The 17,130-nt window shown below is 43.3% G+C and overlaps 1 protein-coding gene across 6 annotated transcripts in view; it reads left to right on the top strand.

The window, feature by feature from the left end:
* The window catches only part of SEPTIN11 (septin 11), a 72,473-nt gene that overhangs the window by 5,227 nt on the left and 50,116 nt on the right, over positions 1-17,130 (top strand). For all 6 annotated transcript variants that reach the window (XM_083367190.1, XM_083367187.1, XM_083367185.1 and 3 more), the window contains exons 2-3: positions 4,013-4,208; positions 14,016-14,202. In XM_083367190.1, coding sequence (XP_083223316.1) covers positions 4,042-4,208; positions 14,016-14,202 — 354 coding nt within the window. In that variant the 5' untranslated portion in view covers positions 4,013-4,041. The remainder of the gene's footprint in view (positions 1-4,012; positions 4,209-14,015; positions 14,203-17,130) is intronic.

Genomic DNA, 17,130 nt, shown 5'->3' with positions numbered 1-17,130 from the left:
AGTTAGTAACAGGATTGTTAAGTGAATCCGGCTTCCCCATTGACTTTGCTTGTCAGAAGGTCGCAAAAGGGGACCACGTGACGCCCCCTGGACGCTGCAATTGTCAACCTGGACCAGTTGCCAAGTGTCCGAATTTTGATCACGTGACCATGGGGATGCTACAACGGTCGTAAGTGTGAAAAAGGATCAGAGGTCACTTTTTTTAGTGCTATTGTAACTTTGAATGGTAACTAAATGAATAGTTATAAGTCGAGGACTACCCCACCTTTCCCCGAAAATAAGACCTGGTCTTTTTTTTGCCTCCAAAAGAGGCACCAGGTCTTATTTTCGGTGTGTGTGTGTGTGTGTGTGTGTGTGTGTGTTTTACTCCCCTCCTGCACCGACAGCCCTGCCCAGCCAGTCCACTTCTTCTGCAGCCAAAGGAGCAGCGTTATTCTGCAGCTGTATTCCGACCTGCACTTCTCAGTCAGGCCTTTTCGGAAGGCCTAGGGCAGGGGTAGGCAACCTCGGCTCTTTTTATGACTCGCGGACTTCAACTCCCAGAATTCCAGAGTCAGCATAGCTGACTCAGGAATTCTGGGACTTGAAGTCCCTGAGTTATAAAAGAGCCGAGGTTGCCTACCCGTGGCCTAGGGCCAGGGGTAGGCAACCTTGACTCTTTTTATGACTCACGGACTTCAACTCCCAGAATTCCTGAGCCAGCCGTGCTGAGGGGAAAGGGAGAGGTTTCCATGCTTAGCCATGCTGGCTCAGGAATTCTGGGAGTTGAAGTCCAAGAGTCATAAAAGAGCCAAGGTTGCCTACCCCTGGCCTAGGCAGCTATGGACCGAGCTATTGGTTCTCGGCTGCAGTGGCCTTTCCAGAAATGCAGGCCTGACTGAGAAATGCAGGCCTGGCTGCAGAAGAGGCCTCAGAAGAAGAAGTGGGCTAGGAGAAGCCTGGCTGCAAGGGAAGTGGGTGCGTGGGGCAGATCCACCCCCCCCACGCCCCCACTTGATTTTTAAGTGTGTGCCTCGCCCCCAAACTAGGGCTTATTTTTGGGGTAGGGCTTATATGAGGCCCACCCCCCAAAATCAAGCTAGGGCTTATTTTCTGGGTAAGCCTTACTTTCGGGGAGACGGTACCTATGTCTTTCTTTGCTAGAGACAAAATGGAAAACTAGAAACTAGGAGCTGTTCCTTCTAATTTGACCGTTTTATTTAATCCCATTGTGCACTAAATATTGATGACCCTTCATGAATAAGCAACAAAACCAATTCCTGCTCCCCAAGATGCATGCAAATTGTTACTTTTTCTCTCTTCTCATCTGGATTGGCACCTTATTGCAAGGAAATTGGGAATACTAACCCTTATCTTCCAATTGTACAATCTGGAGAAGTATTCTGAACCAAAGTACAAAACTACTGGGTGTTTTTTTTTAAATGCACTCTTAACATCACAAGTGTAAAAACTATCATTGTACTCTACAACGACTTTCAATTTGAGTTAAATGTGTTTACATGGAAATGATCCAGCAAGAAAACGTTTGCTTTCTAATCATGTGCTTTGCAACAAGAAATGCAGTTAATTTAGATTAAATGTCTGTTCCTATCAGATTTCTTGTCTGTTCCTTCCCAAAATTGTAGTTTTTGTCTCTTCTGTTATGCTTTCATGCTAGTAAAGAACAAATTTTGAGCAATTATGTTTGGCTGTAACTTCTGTCTGTAATTTAACTTGTTAGTCGAAATGCTATGCATTGCCAAATATATTCACATACCGAAGGTAGTTCTCGACTTACAAACACAATTGGGACCAGAATGTTGGTTGCTAAGCAAGGTGGGCTGTTAAATGAATCACGTCCAATTTTTTTACCCTTTTTTACACTGTTTTAAGTGGATTACAGTTATGACTTATGATCATAATTGTGATTAGAATTTCCATTGTTAAGTAAGGCAGTTAAGTGGGTCACACCCTATTTTATTGCCTTTTCTGCCACATTTTTAAAGAAATCACTGAAGTTGTTAAGTGAATCAGGCAAACATTAGGTGATTTGAGCTTCCCTGTTGATTTTGCTAGTCAGAAGCCAACTGGAAAGGTCGCAAAAGGGTGTTCACATGAAACTTGAGTTGCTGCAGCCCTTGTAAACGCATGCTGGGTGCCAAGCACCTGAATTTTGATCAAACGACCATAGGGATGCTGCTGTGGTCATAAGTGCTAGGATAGGTTATAAGTTGCTTTTTTCGGATCAGTTGTAACTTTGGCCACTATAAGAATGGTTGTAAGTCAAGCACTACCTGTAGTGACATTGTTAAGATGAACTACACAGCACTTACTTAAGTGAATCTGGCTTCCCCCATTGTCTTGCTTGTCAGAAGCCGACTGGGAGGTTTGCAGAAGGCGATCACATGACCCTGAGATGCTGCAACCATTGTAAAAACATGCCAAGCGTCCACATTTTGCTCACATGGCTGGGGGAACGCTGCAACAATCATAAGTGCGATGACTGGATGGAAATCACTTTTTCAAAGAGCCTTCTTAATTTCAAACAGTCATTAAACCTGTTATCTATGTGAGGATTAAGTCTCGTTGATGTTGATCCGTGCTTAACAAATTAAATATTCACTTTGGAGGCAAACTAAATGTCAAGGATCAAACTTTGGCAGCTACGTGCCTCTTCGTTTCAACTTGCCATTATAATAAGGGGGGGGAGGTGTTGCTTTAGAAATGGTTAAGATGAAGAAATGAAACCTCTACGATTCCACTGAAGACCGTGAGAGCCTGAAACCTTTCCAAGGACACTGCAGGAGATGTGGAGGAGAAGCAGACGGTTCCCATAACAAAGTGAAATTATTTACATGGACTACGTGAGAGAGTGGGGGCTGGGCCAGAGAAATTATTGTTTAATTCTATGAACTGGTGTCTGGGGATCTCAAAGTTAGTTTTGCTTTGACATTACCATTCTGTGTATTCAATTAAAAAAAAGATTTTTCGGAACCGAAACGAACCTGGGCTTTTATTTGGATCCTCGAGCTGGATGATGACACTAGGTTTGCGCTGAGAATTAATTAACTGAATAAAGTATGTTAAATTAACATAGAAGACTGTAAACTTAAGTCCCTAAGCACTGTTTTCTCATATTTATTATTGATTTGTTGCACAGTCAGCCAGATTTTCAGACTGGTAATTCGGCATTTTTATCCACCCTGTTGAGTCTTTCTTAAAGACCTGGGATAGGCTGATGTTGATGTTTTATGCTGCTAGAGCAGACATGTCAAACACAAGGCCCGGGGGCCAGATCCAGCCCATGAAGTGGTTTCATGCGGCCCGCGAAGCCATCCTGGAAACAGTGAGGGAACTGCCCCCACTGCCTTGGCCCTGGCCCAGAGACCCTCCTTCTGCCAGAGACCCTCAGATTTCTCCCACTCCTGCCCAGGCCCCCATAGGCACCCTTGATGCGAACGATGTAGAACTGGCCACACCACCCAGTAGGCCATATGCACTTTAGCCATGCCTACCCAGTAGGCCATGCCCACCCAGGCCACACCCACCCGGCCCCCTGAGGGCAACTGTAATGCTGATGCGGCCCTTAATGAAATTGAGCCTGACACCCCTGTGCTAGCGGTATCGTTTTATCTTATTTATTAAATTTATTTGCCACCCATCTCGTTTCAAAGTGACTTTGGATGGCATGCACCGTAAAAGCATTTGTGACTTTAGTATTTAGCATTCTTGTTTATTTAATATCCGTGGTGGTGCAGTGATCAGAATGCAGTATTGCAGGCAAACTCTGCCCACTGGCAGCAGTTCGATTCTCATTGGTTCAAGGTTGACTCGCCTTCCATCCTTCTGAGGTTGGTAAAATGGAGGACCCAGATTGTTGGGGGTCAATATACTGTAACCACTTAGAGAGGGCTGTAAAAGCACTATAAAGTCAAAGTGCTATTGCTATTCTTAGAGAGAACATCCTGTTCTTTAGATGAAGCAGAAACATGGGGGTTGGGAATGTCCTAATTCAGATGTCTTTTTTTCCCAGGGGAAACTGGCATTGGCAAATCAACCCTCATGGACACACTATTCAACACAAAGTTCGAAAGTGACCCCGCCACCCATAAGGAACCTGGTGTACGGTTGAAAGCAAGGAGTTACGAACTTCAGGAGAGCAATGTCCGCCTCAAGCTGACAATTGTCGATACGGTGGGATTTGGAGATCAGATCAATAAGGATGACAGGTAATGTGAAATTTGATGATGGCAATGGTGATGTTATCCATTCAGTCATGTCCAAATCTTGGTGATTCTGTGGGCCAGGTCTCCACATCTTCTGATCTTCCACCACTTCTTTGAGTTTTTCTATGCTCTGGCTGGTGATGATAACTTTATTGTCACTTTGAATGTACACCAATCGGCATACATCAAAATGAAATTTCGTTGCATACAGCTCTCAAAGGGTCACCACCTCCTATATATACTCCTTGTTTGGGGCCCGCTCAAATTTCACATTGTCCATTTTTGTCTCTAGGGCAGGGGTCAGCAAACTGAAACAGTGAAAGAGCCACTCAGAACCGGTTCCCTCACAAAATGAAAATCTGGGAGCCGCAAAAAAATGTGTGCGCATGCGCAGAACAGGGTTTGACTGAAGAGTGGAGCCAAGGCGAGATATGCACCTACCCTGCATATTTGAATTGATTGGTTGAACATTTTTAGTCCCACTTTTTTTTTTTTTTTTGGACTGCACATGGCAGAGGACTAGGAGCTGCAGGAGACGGCTGAAAGAGCCGCATGCGGCTCCGGAGCCGCGGGTTGCAGACCTGTGCTCCAGGGAGTGAACGATGGCAAACAGGACAGATGGAAATGGGGCTCGACTTTGATGATTCGAGCTTTTATCTCAAAACTCTTCCCAGCATAATTGCTTTCTCCATTGAAGTTCTCCCCCCCACACACACACACATAACGTGTCATGGCCAAAATAAGTGAGAGGCAGTTTTGTGATTTTGATGTAAAAATTTCCCCATGCAAAATATTCTGGAAATGGGAGAAGTTAGAGATCTTGATGGGGGGAAAAAATATCCATTGATTGGTCTCTAATCTGCAGGCTACAGGAAACCCTTATTTTCAAACAAGCAATTCTCCACCTAACAGAGATGGGAAAGAGAACCAGAGAATTTTCCTGGTTCTTTTGTTTAACTTTTGTTTGCTTTTCTTTACGGCAGGGGTCTTCAAACTTGGCAACTTTAAGACTTGTGGACTTCAACTCCTAGAATTCCTCAGCCAGCTGGGAATTGAAGTCCACAAGTCTTAAAGTTGCCAAGTTTGAAGACCCCTGCTTTACAGTATCCCCATTGTAAACTGATTTAAAGAAGCCCTTTCCTCCATTATTATTATTATTTTTTACTCTTGTGACTTTATTCTTTTTTTATATATATTCATTCAGATACCTTAGGGGTCTTCAAACTCGGCCCTTTTATGACTCATGGATTTCAACTCCCAGAATTCTTCAGCCAAGCACATTGTCTGAGGAATTCTGGGAGTTGAAGTCCATGAGTCATAAAAGGGCCGAGTTTGTGCTTTCAGTCTATTTAACTGAATAGAAAAAGAAAAAAAAGACAGCATTTTTTCCCTCCTACCTGTATAAGTAGTCCTCAACTTACAACCACCATTGAGCCCAAAGTTTCTGTTGCTAAGTGAGTTGTTTGTTAAGTGAGTTTTGTTCCATTTTACGACTTTTCTTGCCACCGTTGTTAAGTGAGTTGCTGCGGTTGTTAAGTTAATCAGATAGCTGTAAAGTGAATTGGGCTTTCCCCATTGATTTTGCTTGTCAGAAGGTCGAAAAGGGATCACATCACACACACACACACACACACACACACACCACACACCACACACCACACACAAACAAACCCCGGACACTGCAACCGTCATAAATGCGAGTCAGTCAGTTGCAAAGTGTTTGGATTTTGATCACGTGACCATGGGGATGCTACAATGGTTGTAAGATTGAGAAACGCTCGTGTCACTTTTTTTCATAACTTTGAATGGTCACTGAATGGACCGTTGTAAGTCAAGGACCGCCTGGTTTCTGGGAGGCCGTATTCAGAGATTCATCACGATAAGTAAGACAATTTGTCCACTGAATAATCTGGTAAAAAAAAAAACTGTCTCAGTTTCCAGGATTCATCAGTTTTTACACAATTTACTTGCAAAGTGACATTGCAAGTCATTTGGTGTGACATTGTTAGGAGAGCTGCTGTGGTACTTTTAACGTTTCGGCTTTCCATGGGGGAAAAAAAATTCTCATAGACAACTGTGCACTGAGGCTTCCTCTGCTTTCGCAGAGTGTTCAAAGACACAAATGCAGCTTTGTGTGGCTCCAGTGCAGCCATGACCTTCCTTGCCGCAGTTATTAAGTGAATCACTGCAATTGTTAAGTTAACTCAAGGACTACCTGTAACTATTTTTTCCTAAAGGTCCACCTTGAAAGCAAGTAAAAGTGCTGTCTCTCAAACCTCGTTGACGTTTTTCAATTTCTTTATCTGTTTATCTCTTTCTACTAAACTGGCCTCTTTTAAGAGTTCTTGAGTTTGGGGAAGTCCTTCATTTTGCTTTGGAGATCGATAACTGATTAAAAAAATGCTCTTTTCCATTCTCAGGGTTGGAAATTTTAATAAATGCATCAAACTTGGGACACCAAGGGAGAGTCCCTGGCTGCTGGAAGAAATCTTGGGAAACAGTATAGAGCAGGGGTAGGCAACCTTGGCTCTTTTATGACTCGTGGACTTCAACTCCCAGAATTCCTGAGCCAGCAGAGCTCAGCTTGGAAACTCTCCCTTTCCCCTCAGCATGGCTGGCTCAGGAATTCTGGAAGTTGAAGTCCACGAGTCATAAAGCGGCCTAGGCCTAGGCCAGGGGTTGGCAACCTTGGCTCTTTTATGACTCGTGGACTTCAACTCCCAGAATTCATGAGCCAGCATGGCTCAGCTTGGGAACTCTCCCTTTCCCCTCAGCGTGGCTGGCTCAGGAATTCTGGGAGTTGAAGTCCATGAGTCATAAAGCGGCCTAGGCCTAGGCCAGGGGTTGGCAACCTTGGCTCTTTTATGACTCGTGGACTTCAACTCCCAGAATTCCTGAGCCAGCCATGTTGAGGGGAAAGGGAGAGGTTTCTAAGCTGAGCCATGCTGGCTCAGGAATTCTGGGAGTTGAAGTCCACGAGTCATAAAAGAGCCAAGGTTACCTACCCCTGGTATAGAGGTTTTCATGCCCAGAGAAAGGACAGACAGACAGAAAGAAGGAGAGAGAGAGATCAGTTGTTTAAAAGGGGAAATACCTTACCATTTATTGTCTACTTTGCATCTGATTTAATTGGCAGCACGCTTTCCTTCATCTGTCAAGATCTTCTTTGTTAAAAAGGCACCCTCTGAAGGTGATAGAAACAGGCAAGCTGTTATCCCAATATGCCTTGTCACAATTGAAGCCTTGTTACGAATGATCGTTAGCCAAGTCTGGCAAACACAGTTAATCTCCTATCGTAGTTGTTTTTCTTTTTTCTTTTTTTCTTTTTTTTTAAAAAAGGGTGGTGGTGGTTCCAAACAGCTGCTAATCAGAGATGATGATTGAATGCTTTATAGAAAAACCTTCAGTTTTTCAAGAAGGTATATCAGCTAATTGTGTTAATTCTAGAAGGCAATAAGGCTGCGTCTCTCTTTGGATGTGATACATATTGTGGTTTCCTATTTTTTGTGGGGGAGGGGTAGGTAGCAGGAAAGTTCATTACAGGTAGTCCTTGACTTACAACCAACACAATTAAGCCCCAAATTTTTCTTGCTAAGCGAGACAGTTCTTAAATGAAAATGCCCATTTTTCCTGCCAACATTGTTAACCGAATCGCTACAGTTGTTCAGTTAGACACACGGTTGTTAAGTGAAACTGGCTTCCCCCATTGTCAGAAGGCCGCAAAAGGGGATCGGTGACCCCAGAATGTTGCAACCATTGTAAATATGAATCATTTGCCAAGCGCCCGAATTTTGATCACCTGACTATGGGGATGCTGCAAGGGTCGTAGGTGTGAAAAATGGTCAGTCACATTTTTCAGTGGCGTTGTAACTCTGAACGGTCACAGAATGAATTGTCGTAAGTTGAGGCCTCCCTATATAGAGAGCACAACATCTAAGACCTACCTACCGTAAGACACAGCCCTTACTCTGAACTTGACCACAGTTAAAGTCAGATCTCAGTGACTAATGGGTTGTTGCAAAACTAGATTTATTTGGACCGAAGTGACACAATTTAGGTTTATTTCAGGCATAAATAAATAAAATACCCATTTCAACCAAGGGTAGTAACTTAAGTTGTCTTTTGGGGGATGTCTTGTAACTTTGAACAGTCACTAAGCAACTGGTCATAAGTCTCAAATTAGTGAGGTTTGTGGGTTGCCAAAGGAAGGTTGGGATTTGTGTCGTCTCTGATGAAGGGGACAAGTGTAGATTATATTCAGTGCAAAGTGAATAAGATTTGCAGTGCAGTAGTTATTCAGCTAGACAAGAAAGCTCCACTCCATATATGGTGAGCCAAAACCCTTTGTAAAAAAAAAAGTTTTTGTGTGTGCAGTGACCCACAGTTTGAAATCTGTTACTTTGCTTGGCTTTATACTAGACTATTCTGGTGTAAAGAAAAAGATTATTTCCACACAAACACACTGTGGGAAAACCGTGAATACTGGATTTGGTTTCAGAATTGATTTGAAAGTTTGTAGACTACCTAAAACTTTGGGTGGGTGAGTTGATTTTAGCTAACAGCTGGGCTATTTTAACAATTTTGTCTTGAATTTTCCTAAATAGGGAATAAAGTCTTTCACAAGGAATTTGTGGAATGTGTGGTTTGAAAAAAGAAAGAAAGAAAGAAATTCAAGATATGTCATTTTAAGACTGTGGAAACATAGAATGGGAAACTAATGGGTACAAGTCTCCCTCTGTGTGTATGTGTGTGTGTATAAAACAGCATGGGTGACTCCTAGCACATCCTACCTTTATAGTTTCATTTCTGTGTGAAATTTGACATTCTTTCTTTTTCTGCCATCAACTTCCTATGTTTCTCCAATACACCTATATTGGAATAAGGAATACTATATGAGCAAGTGAGCTTTTTTATTATTATTACATTGGATACTGGATCAGAAATACAATAAACACTGGATTTCATTGGATCCTGGATTCACATGGTATCTCCTGATGCTGTTGTCTGTTGTCTAGTTGCCTACTTGTTTCGACAAGAACCATCTATGCCTATGATCAGACACTCTTATCACAGGACTTTTCAACCAGTGGTACAGATACCATCTGTGGTACATTGGCACCTGGCAGGTGGTACGTGACCATCCTAGTAAAGTGGTAGCGGGGGAGGGGAATGAGCTGAACCAGTGGCAGCACCACACAAGCCTGAGCGAGAGACGGCTGGAACTGCAGGGCTGTCAGGGCTTAGTGGAAGCACCAGGATCAGCACTTCTTCAGGGCTGTCAGGGCTCAGCGGAAGCGCCAGGATCAGCGCCAGGCTCCAGCTGGAGCTCGGTGCTGATCCTGGCGCTTCTGCTGAGCCCAGAAGAAGCGCCGATCAGCTGGAATCTTGCAGCATCTCCAGGGTCTTGTGATTTACATTCAGATGCTTGGCAACTGATATATATATTTATGACGGTCACAGTGTCCCAGGGTCATGTGAAGTGACCAAAACCTGCTGCTACCACCCAGCAGAGGGGGGGGAAATAAAAACCAAACCCCACCCCACCCCCGCTGCCAATCCTCAACAGAAATGCTCACAAGAATGAATACCTCGGACAGGAGGAAGAGCGCCGCCAGGTGTCTTGCTCGTCTGTGGCTTGGGGGGCACTTTTTTCAGTGCCATGGTAACTTCGAACAGTCGCTAAGCGAACTGTTGTAAGTCGAGGACTACCTGTACTTCATCGCTTTTTTCCTTTGGGTTTTTTTTTTTTTTTTGGTCATCAAGTTTTTGACACCTTGCTAGGCGACTGGTGGTACTCGGATGTAGCCATATCCTAAAAGTGGTACAATGGGTGAAAAGGTTGAAAAGCCCTGCTCTGTCAGACTCTGAGATTCTGGAAAGAGTGCAGAAAGGAGCAATAAAGATAATTAGGGGGCTGGAAACTGAGATTTTTGAAGAGGTTTGTAGGAATTGGATATGTCTAGTCTAGTGAAAAGAAGGAGTAGGGGAGATAAGGCAGCAATATTCCAGTATTTGAGGGGCTGTCACAAGGATGAGGGGGGCAAACTACCAAAGCACCAGAAGGCAAGACAAGAAACCATGGATGGAAACTTAATTAAGGAAAGAAGCAACTTGAACTAAGGAGAAACTTCCTAACAGTGAGGACAATCAACCAGTGAAACAACTTGCCTTCAGAAATTGCGGGCGCTCCATCACTGGAGGTCTTTAAGAAGAGACTGGACAGCCACTTGTCTGAAAGACTCTTCTGCTGATGCAGGGAGTTGGGCTAGATGACCTCCAAGGTCCCTTCCGACTATTCTATGTTCTATGTCACCGCTTTGTGGAAATGCGTCAAAGCACGTTCCGTTACATTTCTGTTTTGTGTGTGAAATTTACTTTCTTGAGCATCTGTTCAGTTCTCTCGAAGGGAAGAATGTCTGGTTGTTTTATCTCTGGACAAGTTCCAGAGTATAATAAATAAGTCTGGTGGTGTTTCAGAAGCCAAAAGATTCTGATATTTAATATCAGAAGCCAAAAACAGATTTTCCACGATTCAGTTGGAGTTTAAGTATCATAAAGTTTACTCCTTGTCTTTTCCCAGGATTAATAAAACCCATAGACAATTGAACAAATGGTATTTGCAAATAAACACGAATTATTTTATAAATTTGCATTATATATATATTACAAAAGTGGAGTGCAAAATCACAGTATAGTCCTTTTTATAACGTTACGGATATTCACACACTGGTGCTGTAGAAGATGCTTGTTATAGTAATCTTCTCGAACGATGTTTCTCAACATTAGCAATTTAAAGATGCAGGGACTTCAACTCCCAGAATTCCCCCCTGCTGGCATGGCAAAAATTGAGCTTCTGCTCAATTTTCTGCTATGGAATCTAGAAGTGAATTATCCACTGTACGGAGGATTGCTTGGCTCTTTTATGACTCGTGGACTTCAACTCCCAGAATTCCTGAGCCAGCCATGCTGAGGGGAAAAGGAGTTTCCAAGCTGAGCCATGCTGGCTCAGGAATTCTGGGAGTTGAAGTACACGAGTCATAAAAGAGCCAAGGTTGCCTACCCCTATACAGACAAAGAGGAATAGGTAGAATTCTATGTGAAGGATGAATTTGGCCTCCCCTTGCTTCAACTACAGGATACAGAATACAGAGCTGGAAGGGACATTGGTGGTCTTCTGGTACAGGGGGTCCCCAACCCCCAGTCCATGGACCAGCACCGGGCTGCGGCATGCCAGCAACCGGTCCATACAAACAAGCAAAGCCCCATCCGCAAGAAGCAGGCATCACCCAAAATCACGGACCCTCCGGTCTGCGGAACCATTCCTGGTGCCCCAAGGGTTGGGCACCTCTCTTCTGTTACAACTCCTTGCTCAAGCAGGAGAGCCTGTACCATTCCAGACAAGTGGCTGTCCAATCTCTTCTTAAAAACCTCTAGTGACGGAGCACCCACAATTTCTGAAAGCAAGCCGCTCCACTGGCTAATTGTTCTCACTGTTAAGAAATTTCTCCTTAATTTGAGGTTGATTTCTCTCTTTGTTGAGCGTACATCCATTACCCTCGGGTGCTCTGGAGACTAGGTTGACTCGTCTCTGTGACAGCCCCTCCAACACTGGACGACTGCTATCAAGTCACCCCTAGTCCTTCTCCTCCCTAGACTAGACATTCGCAGTTCCCGCAACCGTTCATCCTACCGTTTGACCTCCAGACCCCCCTTATCATCTTTGTTGCTCTCCTCTACGCTCTTTTCTAGTGTCTCAACATCTTTTTTTTTCCTTTTGTGGTGGCCCAAACTGGATGCAGTATATTCCAAGGGTGACCTTACCAGTGCAGTATAAGGCAGTAATAACACTTTACGTGATGTTGATAGTATCCCTCTGCCAGGATTACCCTAATGGTGCTAGAATCTTTTTCACAGGGGTGAGCAAATACTACCTGTATTGATATCACTGTACCAGGAGATGCCAGAGTCGAAGAAAAAGAACTGGAAAAAATTACGAAATACCGTGACCTGGCCATAGAAACTGCGTGATTATGGGTGAAACGTGTAACAGTGATACCCATTGTCATCAGGACACTGGGAAATATGTCCAAAAACTTTGCAAAACACATCAAGAAATTGCAGCTTCCTGCAATAACTCCAGCAAAGCTACAAAAAACTGCGCTACTCGGAACATCTTACATTTTAAGGAAATACCTGGTTGATACCTAGGATGCTGGCAGCAGCCCGTGTCAACCATTAGCGCCAGTCAATTTGAGTGTTCAGTTGACTGATTTTCATGTTTTATGAATAAAAGTTTTATAATAAGTTTGAAGGGACCTTGGAGGTCATCTAGTCCAACCCCCTGCTCAGGCAGGAAACCCTAGACCATTTCAGGGTTTCTTTCAAGTCAATGAGGTGATGGGGGCTATGGAAGATCTGACTTTGGACTCTGCATAGGGCAGTATCAGAAATCGTTGTTTATTCAGATTTGAACATGGCTAAAGGAACAACAAGCCTGCCACAAGCCTGTTTTGTGCTGCATCAGCTTCTGTTATCACTCCGGCTCTATTCTGTAAAACCTTCCTTATCTTTAAACTTGGAGCTCACTATAAGCCCTCAGTGTAAAATGCTTCTTCCTGGCTTAATGCTAGCACAGGGGAGATATGGAACAGCTGTCAAAAGATGCTGGCAATTCTTTTTTCTCGGTTCAAATTCCAATGAGATGCCCTGATAAACAGACATGGAATCAGAGCACCCTGCAGCTCGTTAGGAGTTCATCCTCAGTTGAAGAACCAGCTGTTTCTGAGAAAGAACAGCTCTCACACAAACCCCCTTAGTATACAGACATGCTCACAAACTCTGTTAAAAGTTGTTCAGGAGCAGCACAATGCTAAATGTGGGAGATGACCAAGCTGGGCCCGAGGGCAGGGTCAAACGCACCATCGGTTTGGAATCTTTACATCGCCATAAAAGGCCTCAGTCCAGCCCTCCTTGATGTCCGTTGATTTTTATTTGGCTCCAGTTCACCTTGACTTCCGGTATACCTGAGAATTTGCTGTACAGGAGGTCCTCAACTTAACGAGCACTCGTTTAGTGACCGCTTGAAGTTACAACGGCACTGAAAAAGTGACGCGAGCGGTTTTCACACATCTGTTGCAGCGTTCCCCGTGGTCACATGATCAGAATCTGGACGCTTGGCAACCGGCATGTATGTACGACAGTTGCAATGTCCTGGGGTCACATAATCACTTTTTTTTGCAAAGTCAGTGGGGGAGCTAGATTCACTTAACAACCGTGTTACTAACTTAACCGTGATTCACTTAACCACCATTGCAAGGAAGTTTGTAAAAGGGAACAAAACTCACTTAACTGTGTTGCTTACCAGTGGAAATCTTATGCTCAATTGTGGTTGTTAGTCGAGAACTAACAACCGTAGAATAAAACTCAAGTGCATATGATTGTACTAGGTCAGGGGTCGGCAACCTCGGCTCTTTTATGACTCGTGGACTTCAACTCCCAGAATTCATGAGCCAGCCATGTTGAGGGGAAAGGGAGAGGTTTCTAAGCTGAGCCATGCTGGCTCAGGAATTCTGGGAGTTGAAGTCCACGAGTCATAAAAGAGCCGAGGTTGCCTACCCCTGTACTAGGAGGAATTAGAGAAGTATATAAGAAGAATGCAATTTGCATTTAAGCCTGGGTCCAAGATTTGTCTGGCCAAGGATATGATTTGGATGCCGCAATCATAATATGGTGGTGGATCACCTGGAAAAAAAAAGAGGCTGTTAACAAGGTTAATTCCTCCTGAACTGAATATGAATTCTTTTGTTTCAGCTACAAGCCCATTGTGGAATACATAGATGCTCAGTTCGAGGCCTACTTGCAGGAAGAGCTGAAGATCAAGCGGTCCCTGTTTAATTATCACGACACCAGGATCCACGCGTGCTTATATTTCATTGCCCCAACTGGGCATTCGTTGAAATCCCTTGACCTGGTCACCATGAAGAAGCTTGACAGCAAGGTACCGTTCACCTTGATGAGATAAGATCTCGGCTCTTATTTTTACCACCACATGGTAAAGATCTTTATTTAAGATCTCAGCTCTTGTTTTACCACCACCCGGTAAAGATCCTTATTTATCCAATGTGAGGATGAAACTTGGGAGGTGAGGCAAAGTCTGAGATTGTTGGGTTTTTTTTGAGGAGGGGGTGAAGCAATGCCTTCTTAAGAGGGAAAGGGACAACATGGATGAATTCTCAAGGATGAATTAACCATCGCCAGAAACCACATGTCCCACTGCCAGGCAGCCTTAGCTATCCAGGAAAGGTGTGTATCTAAGAAACAGGTGAAGTCATGAAGACCCTGTCCATTTCCTCAAGTTCAAACTCTTTCCAGATAACAGGGCAAGACTGTTTATTAGACATTTCCACCGAACCTGCACTAAGGTCGATGTCTTAACTAGGATTGAATTTGGGCAATTTTGTCTGACCTATTCTGAAATTTTGTTTGTGTGTTTTAAGGCTCAAAGTTATGATCCCTTCTGCACTCTGAACTGAAAATCCATCTTGGATTCCTTCTTCCTCTTTTTTAAAAATTTCTCTCCAAATTTATTTATTTATTTATTTATTTATTTATTTATTTTATTACATTTATATACCGCCCTTTCCCGAAGGACTCAGGGCGGTTTACAGGGTAATTAAAAACCAAAATACAAAAGTTAAAAAACCAAGTTTAAAAAAAAATTAAATTTATCCCTGTATCAGTAAAACCCCAGTTAAAATAAAATTAATCCTCAGCCTGGGCCAGAGAGCTCGAAGAGCCAGGTCTTCAGGTCCTGGCGGAATGAACGGAGGTCGGGGGCAGTCCTCAGCTCCACTGGCAGCTGGTTCCAAAGGGCAGGCGCCCCCACTGAGAAGGCCCTATCCCTGGGTGTTACCCGCCAGCAATCTCTTACCGGTAGCACCCTGAGAAGACCCTCCCTGTGGGAGCGCACTGGGCGAAGGGAACTTGATGCCGGCAGCAGGTGTTCCCTCAGATATCCCGGACCCAAGCCATGTAGGGCTTTATAGGTCATCACCACCAGCACCTTGAATTTCACCCGGAGGGCAACTGGAAGCCAATGCAGCTCACGGAGTAGAGGTATTACATGGGAGTATCGGGAGACCCCCATCACAACTCTCGCGGCCGCATTCTGCACCCGCTGAAGCCTCCGAGTGGTCCTCAAGGGCAGCCCCATGTAGAGAGCGTTGCAGTAGTCCAAACGGGAGGTCACGAGCACATGAGTGACTGTGCGTAGGGCATCTCGGTCCAGATAGGTTCGCAACTGGCGCACCAGGCGAACCTGGGCAAATGATATATGGGATAATAAAAAGGGCAAAAAAAGTATTTTTCTTCCCTCCCAGATTCCTGAATGTCCAACTCAGCTTTTTGCAAACAGCACACAAAAGCAGTTACTTCTTTACACAACATTTAAATTATGGAATTCTCAGCATGTAACATTTGGTTCCAAAAGAAGTGGTGGACTTTAAAAAAAAGCCTCAAAAGTCATGAAAGATAGATTTAACAGCCTTTTTATACTTTTTCTAGGGGAAAAGTTTTTGGAAAGAAAGTTCATAAATTTGGCAAAAGTTTTTTTCCAAATAGGTATCAGCCACATTCTAGCAATACAAGTTTATATAATATAAAGGGCTTCTAAGTACTGTTTAATTTCTTTCTTCTGTTCACTAACTGTTTAATGGCATTCTGTTTAGATTAGAGTTTTCAGACATGGCCTCTTTTAAGATGTGTGGACTTCAGCATGGCTAGCTGGGGAATTCTGGGAGTTGAAGTCCACAGGTTTTAAAGTTACCAAGGTTGAGAACCACTGATTTAGACAGAAGGAAATTGATATTCTCTGTTCTTCACTTACACCTTTTGTATTCTTTCCTCCACTTCAGCAAAGAACACAGGATACCCACTGTGAAATTTATATAAATCCCTAGAGAATCTTATAAGGCAGAGTTCTCCAACTTTGGCTTGGTAGGCCATCCGAGAACTTGAGACCATGATCAACAAAATACATTTGGAATTTGACTGATAACTACTTGTAGAATTTTAAGAACATCTGCAAACGTTGCTGGGGACAGAGTTTCCGACTCACAAATTGACTGTTGTTGGGAGTTAACCAGTTATAAAACATCAATTTACTGTCTCTCTTTGAGCCACATGCAGATGATAAGCATTCAGTATAATCCATGATGATGGAGGGGGAAAATGGCAAAACACGACATCATAACACAAACTTTCTCACTTGTTTTCTGGAACCGGATGCAAATTCTAAGCTGTGTCATTGTGACACATGTGTATTTGCCACCCTGCAAATGCTTGCGTTCCCAAAGGTATTCTTTAAAATAAAAATGATCCTTGGTAGCTGGGCTGCAAAAAAAATATTATTTATTTTGCAAAAAATAATTTCGGAAATATATAAAAGGCCAGGTGAGGCTGAGCACCTGATATTGAAGCAGTATTGCTTCCCTAGCAGCATATTCAGTATTAACTAAAAAGTGCATCGTGCCATTTCAGTATATTATTTTATTTATTCATTCAGTTGATATAGCTGCCCACCTCCAACAAGTGACTCTGTGAGGCAAAACATCCTATGTTTAATTTGGAAAAACAACACAGACTCCAGTGGGATGTTCTGCCAAGTTGTAATGGCTTCAATTTCCCAGCAAGTATGCGTTGATTATATTTACAAATTACTTTATGAGATAAGCAGCTGGCCAAAACCTTTTTTCTTTTTGGTTACTTATTTGGATTTAGTAATTAGTTGAACAAGCTTGCACAAGAACTCAGTTTGTGTCCTGGGCCCCTTTTGGAGTAGTTATAAAAAAAAAAAGAGTGGAAATTTTTCTTGTTGATTTCCGATGTGCAAACACAGGCAAGATGTGATTAGATATTTCCTAGGCTT

This window comes from Vipera ursinii, assembly GCF_947247035.1.
Source record: "Vipera ursinii genome assembly, chromosome: 7".
NCBI classification, from domain to species: Eukaryota; Metazoa; Chordata; class Lepidosauria; order Squamata; family Viperidae; genus Vipera; species Vipera ursinii.
This window is presented reverse-complemented; position numbering and strand designations above follow the sequence as displayed.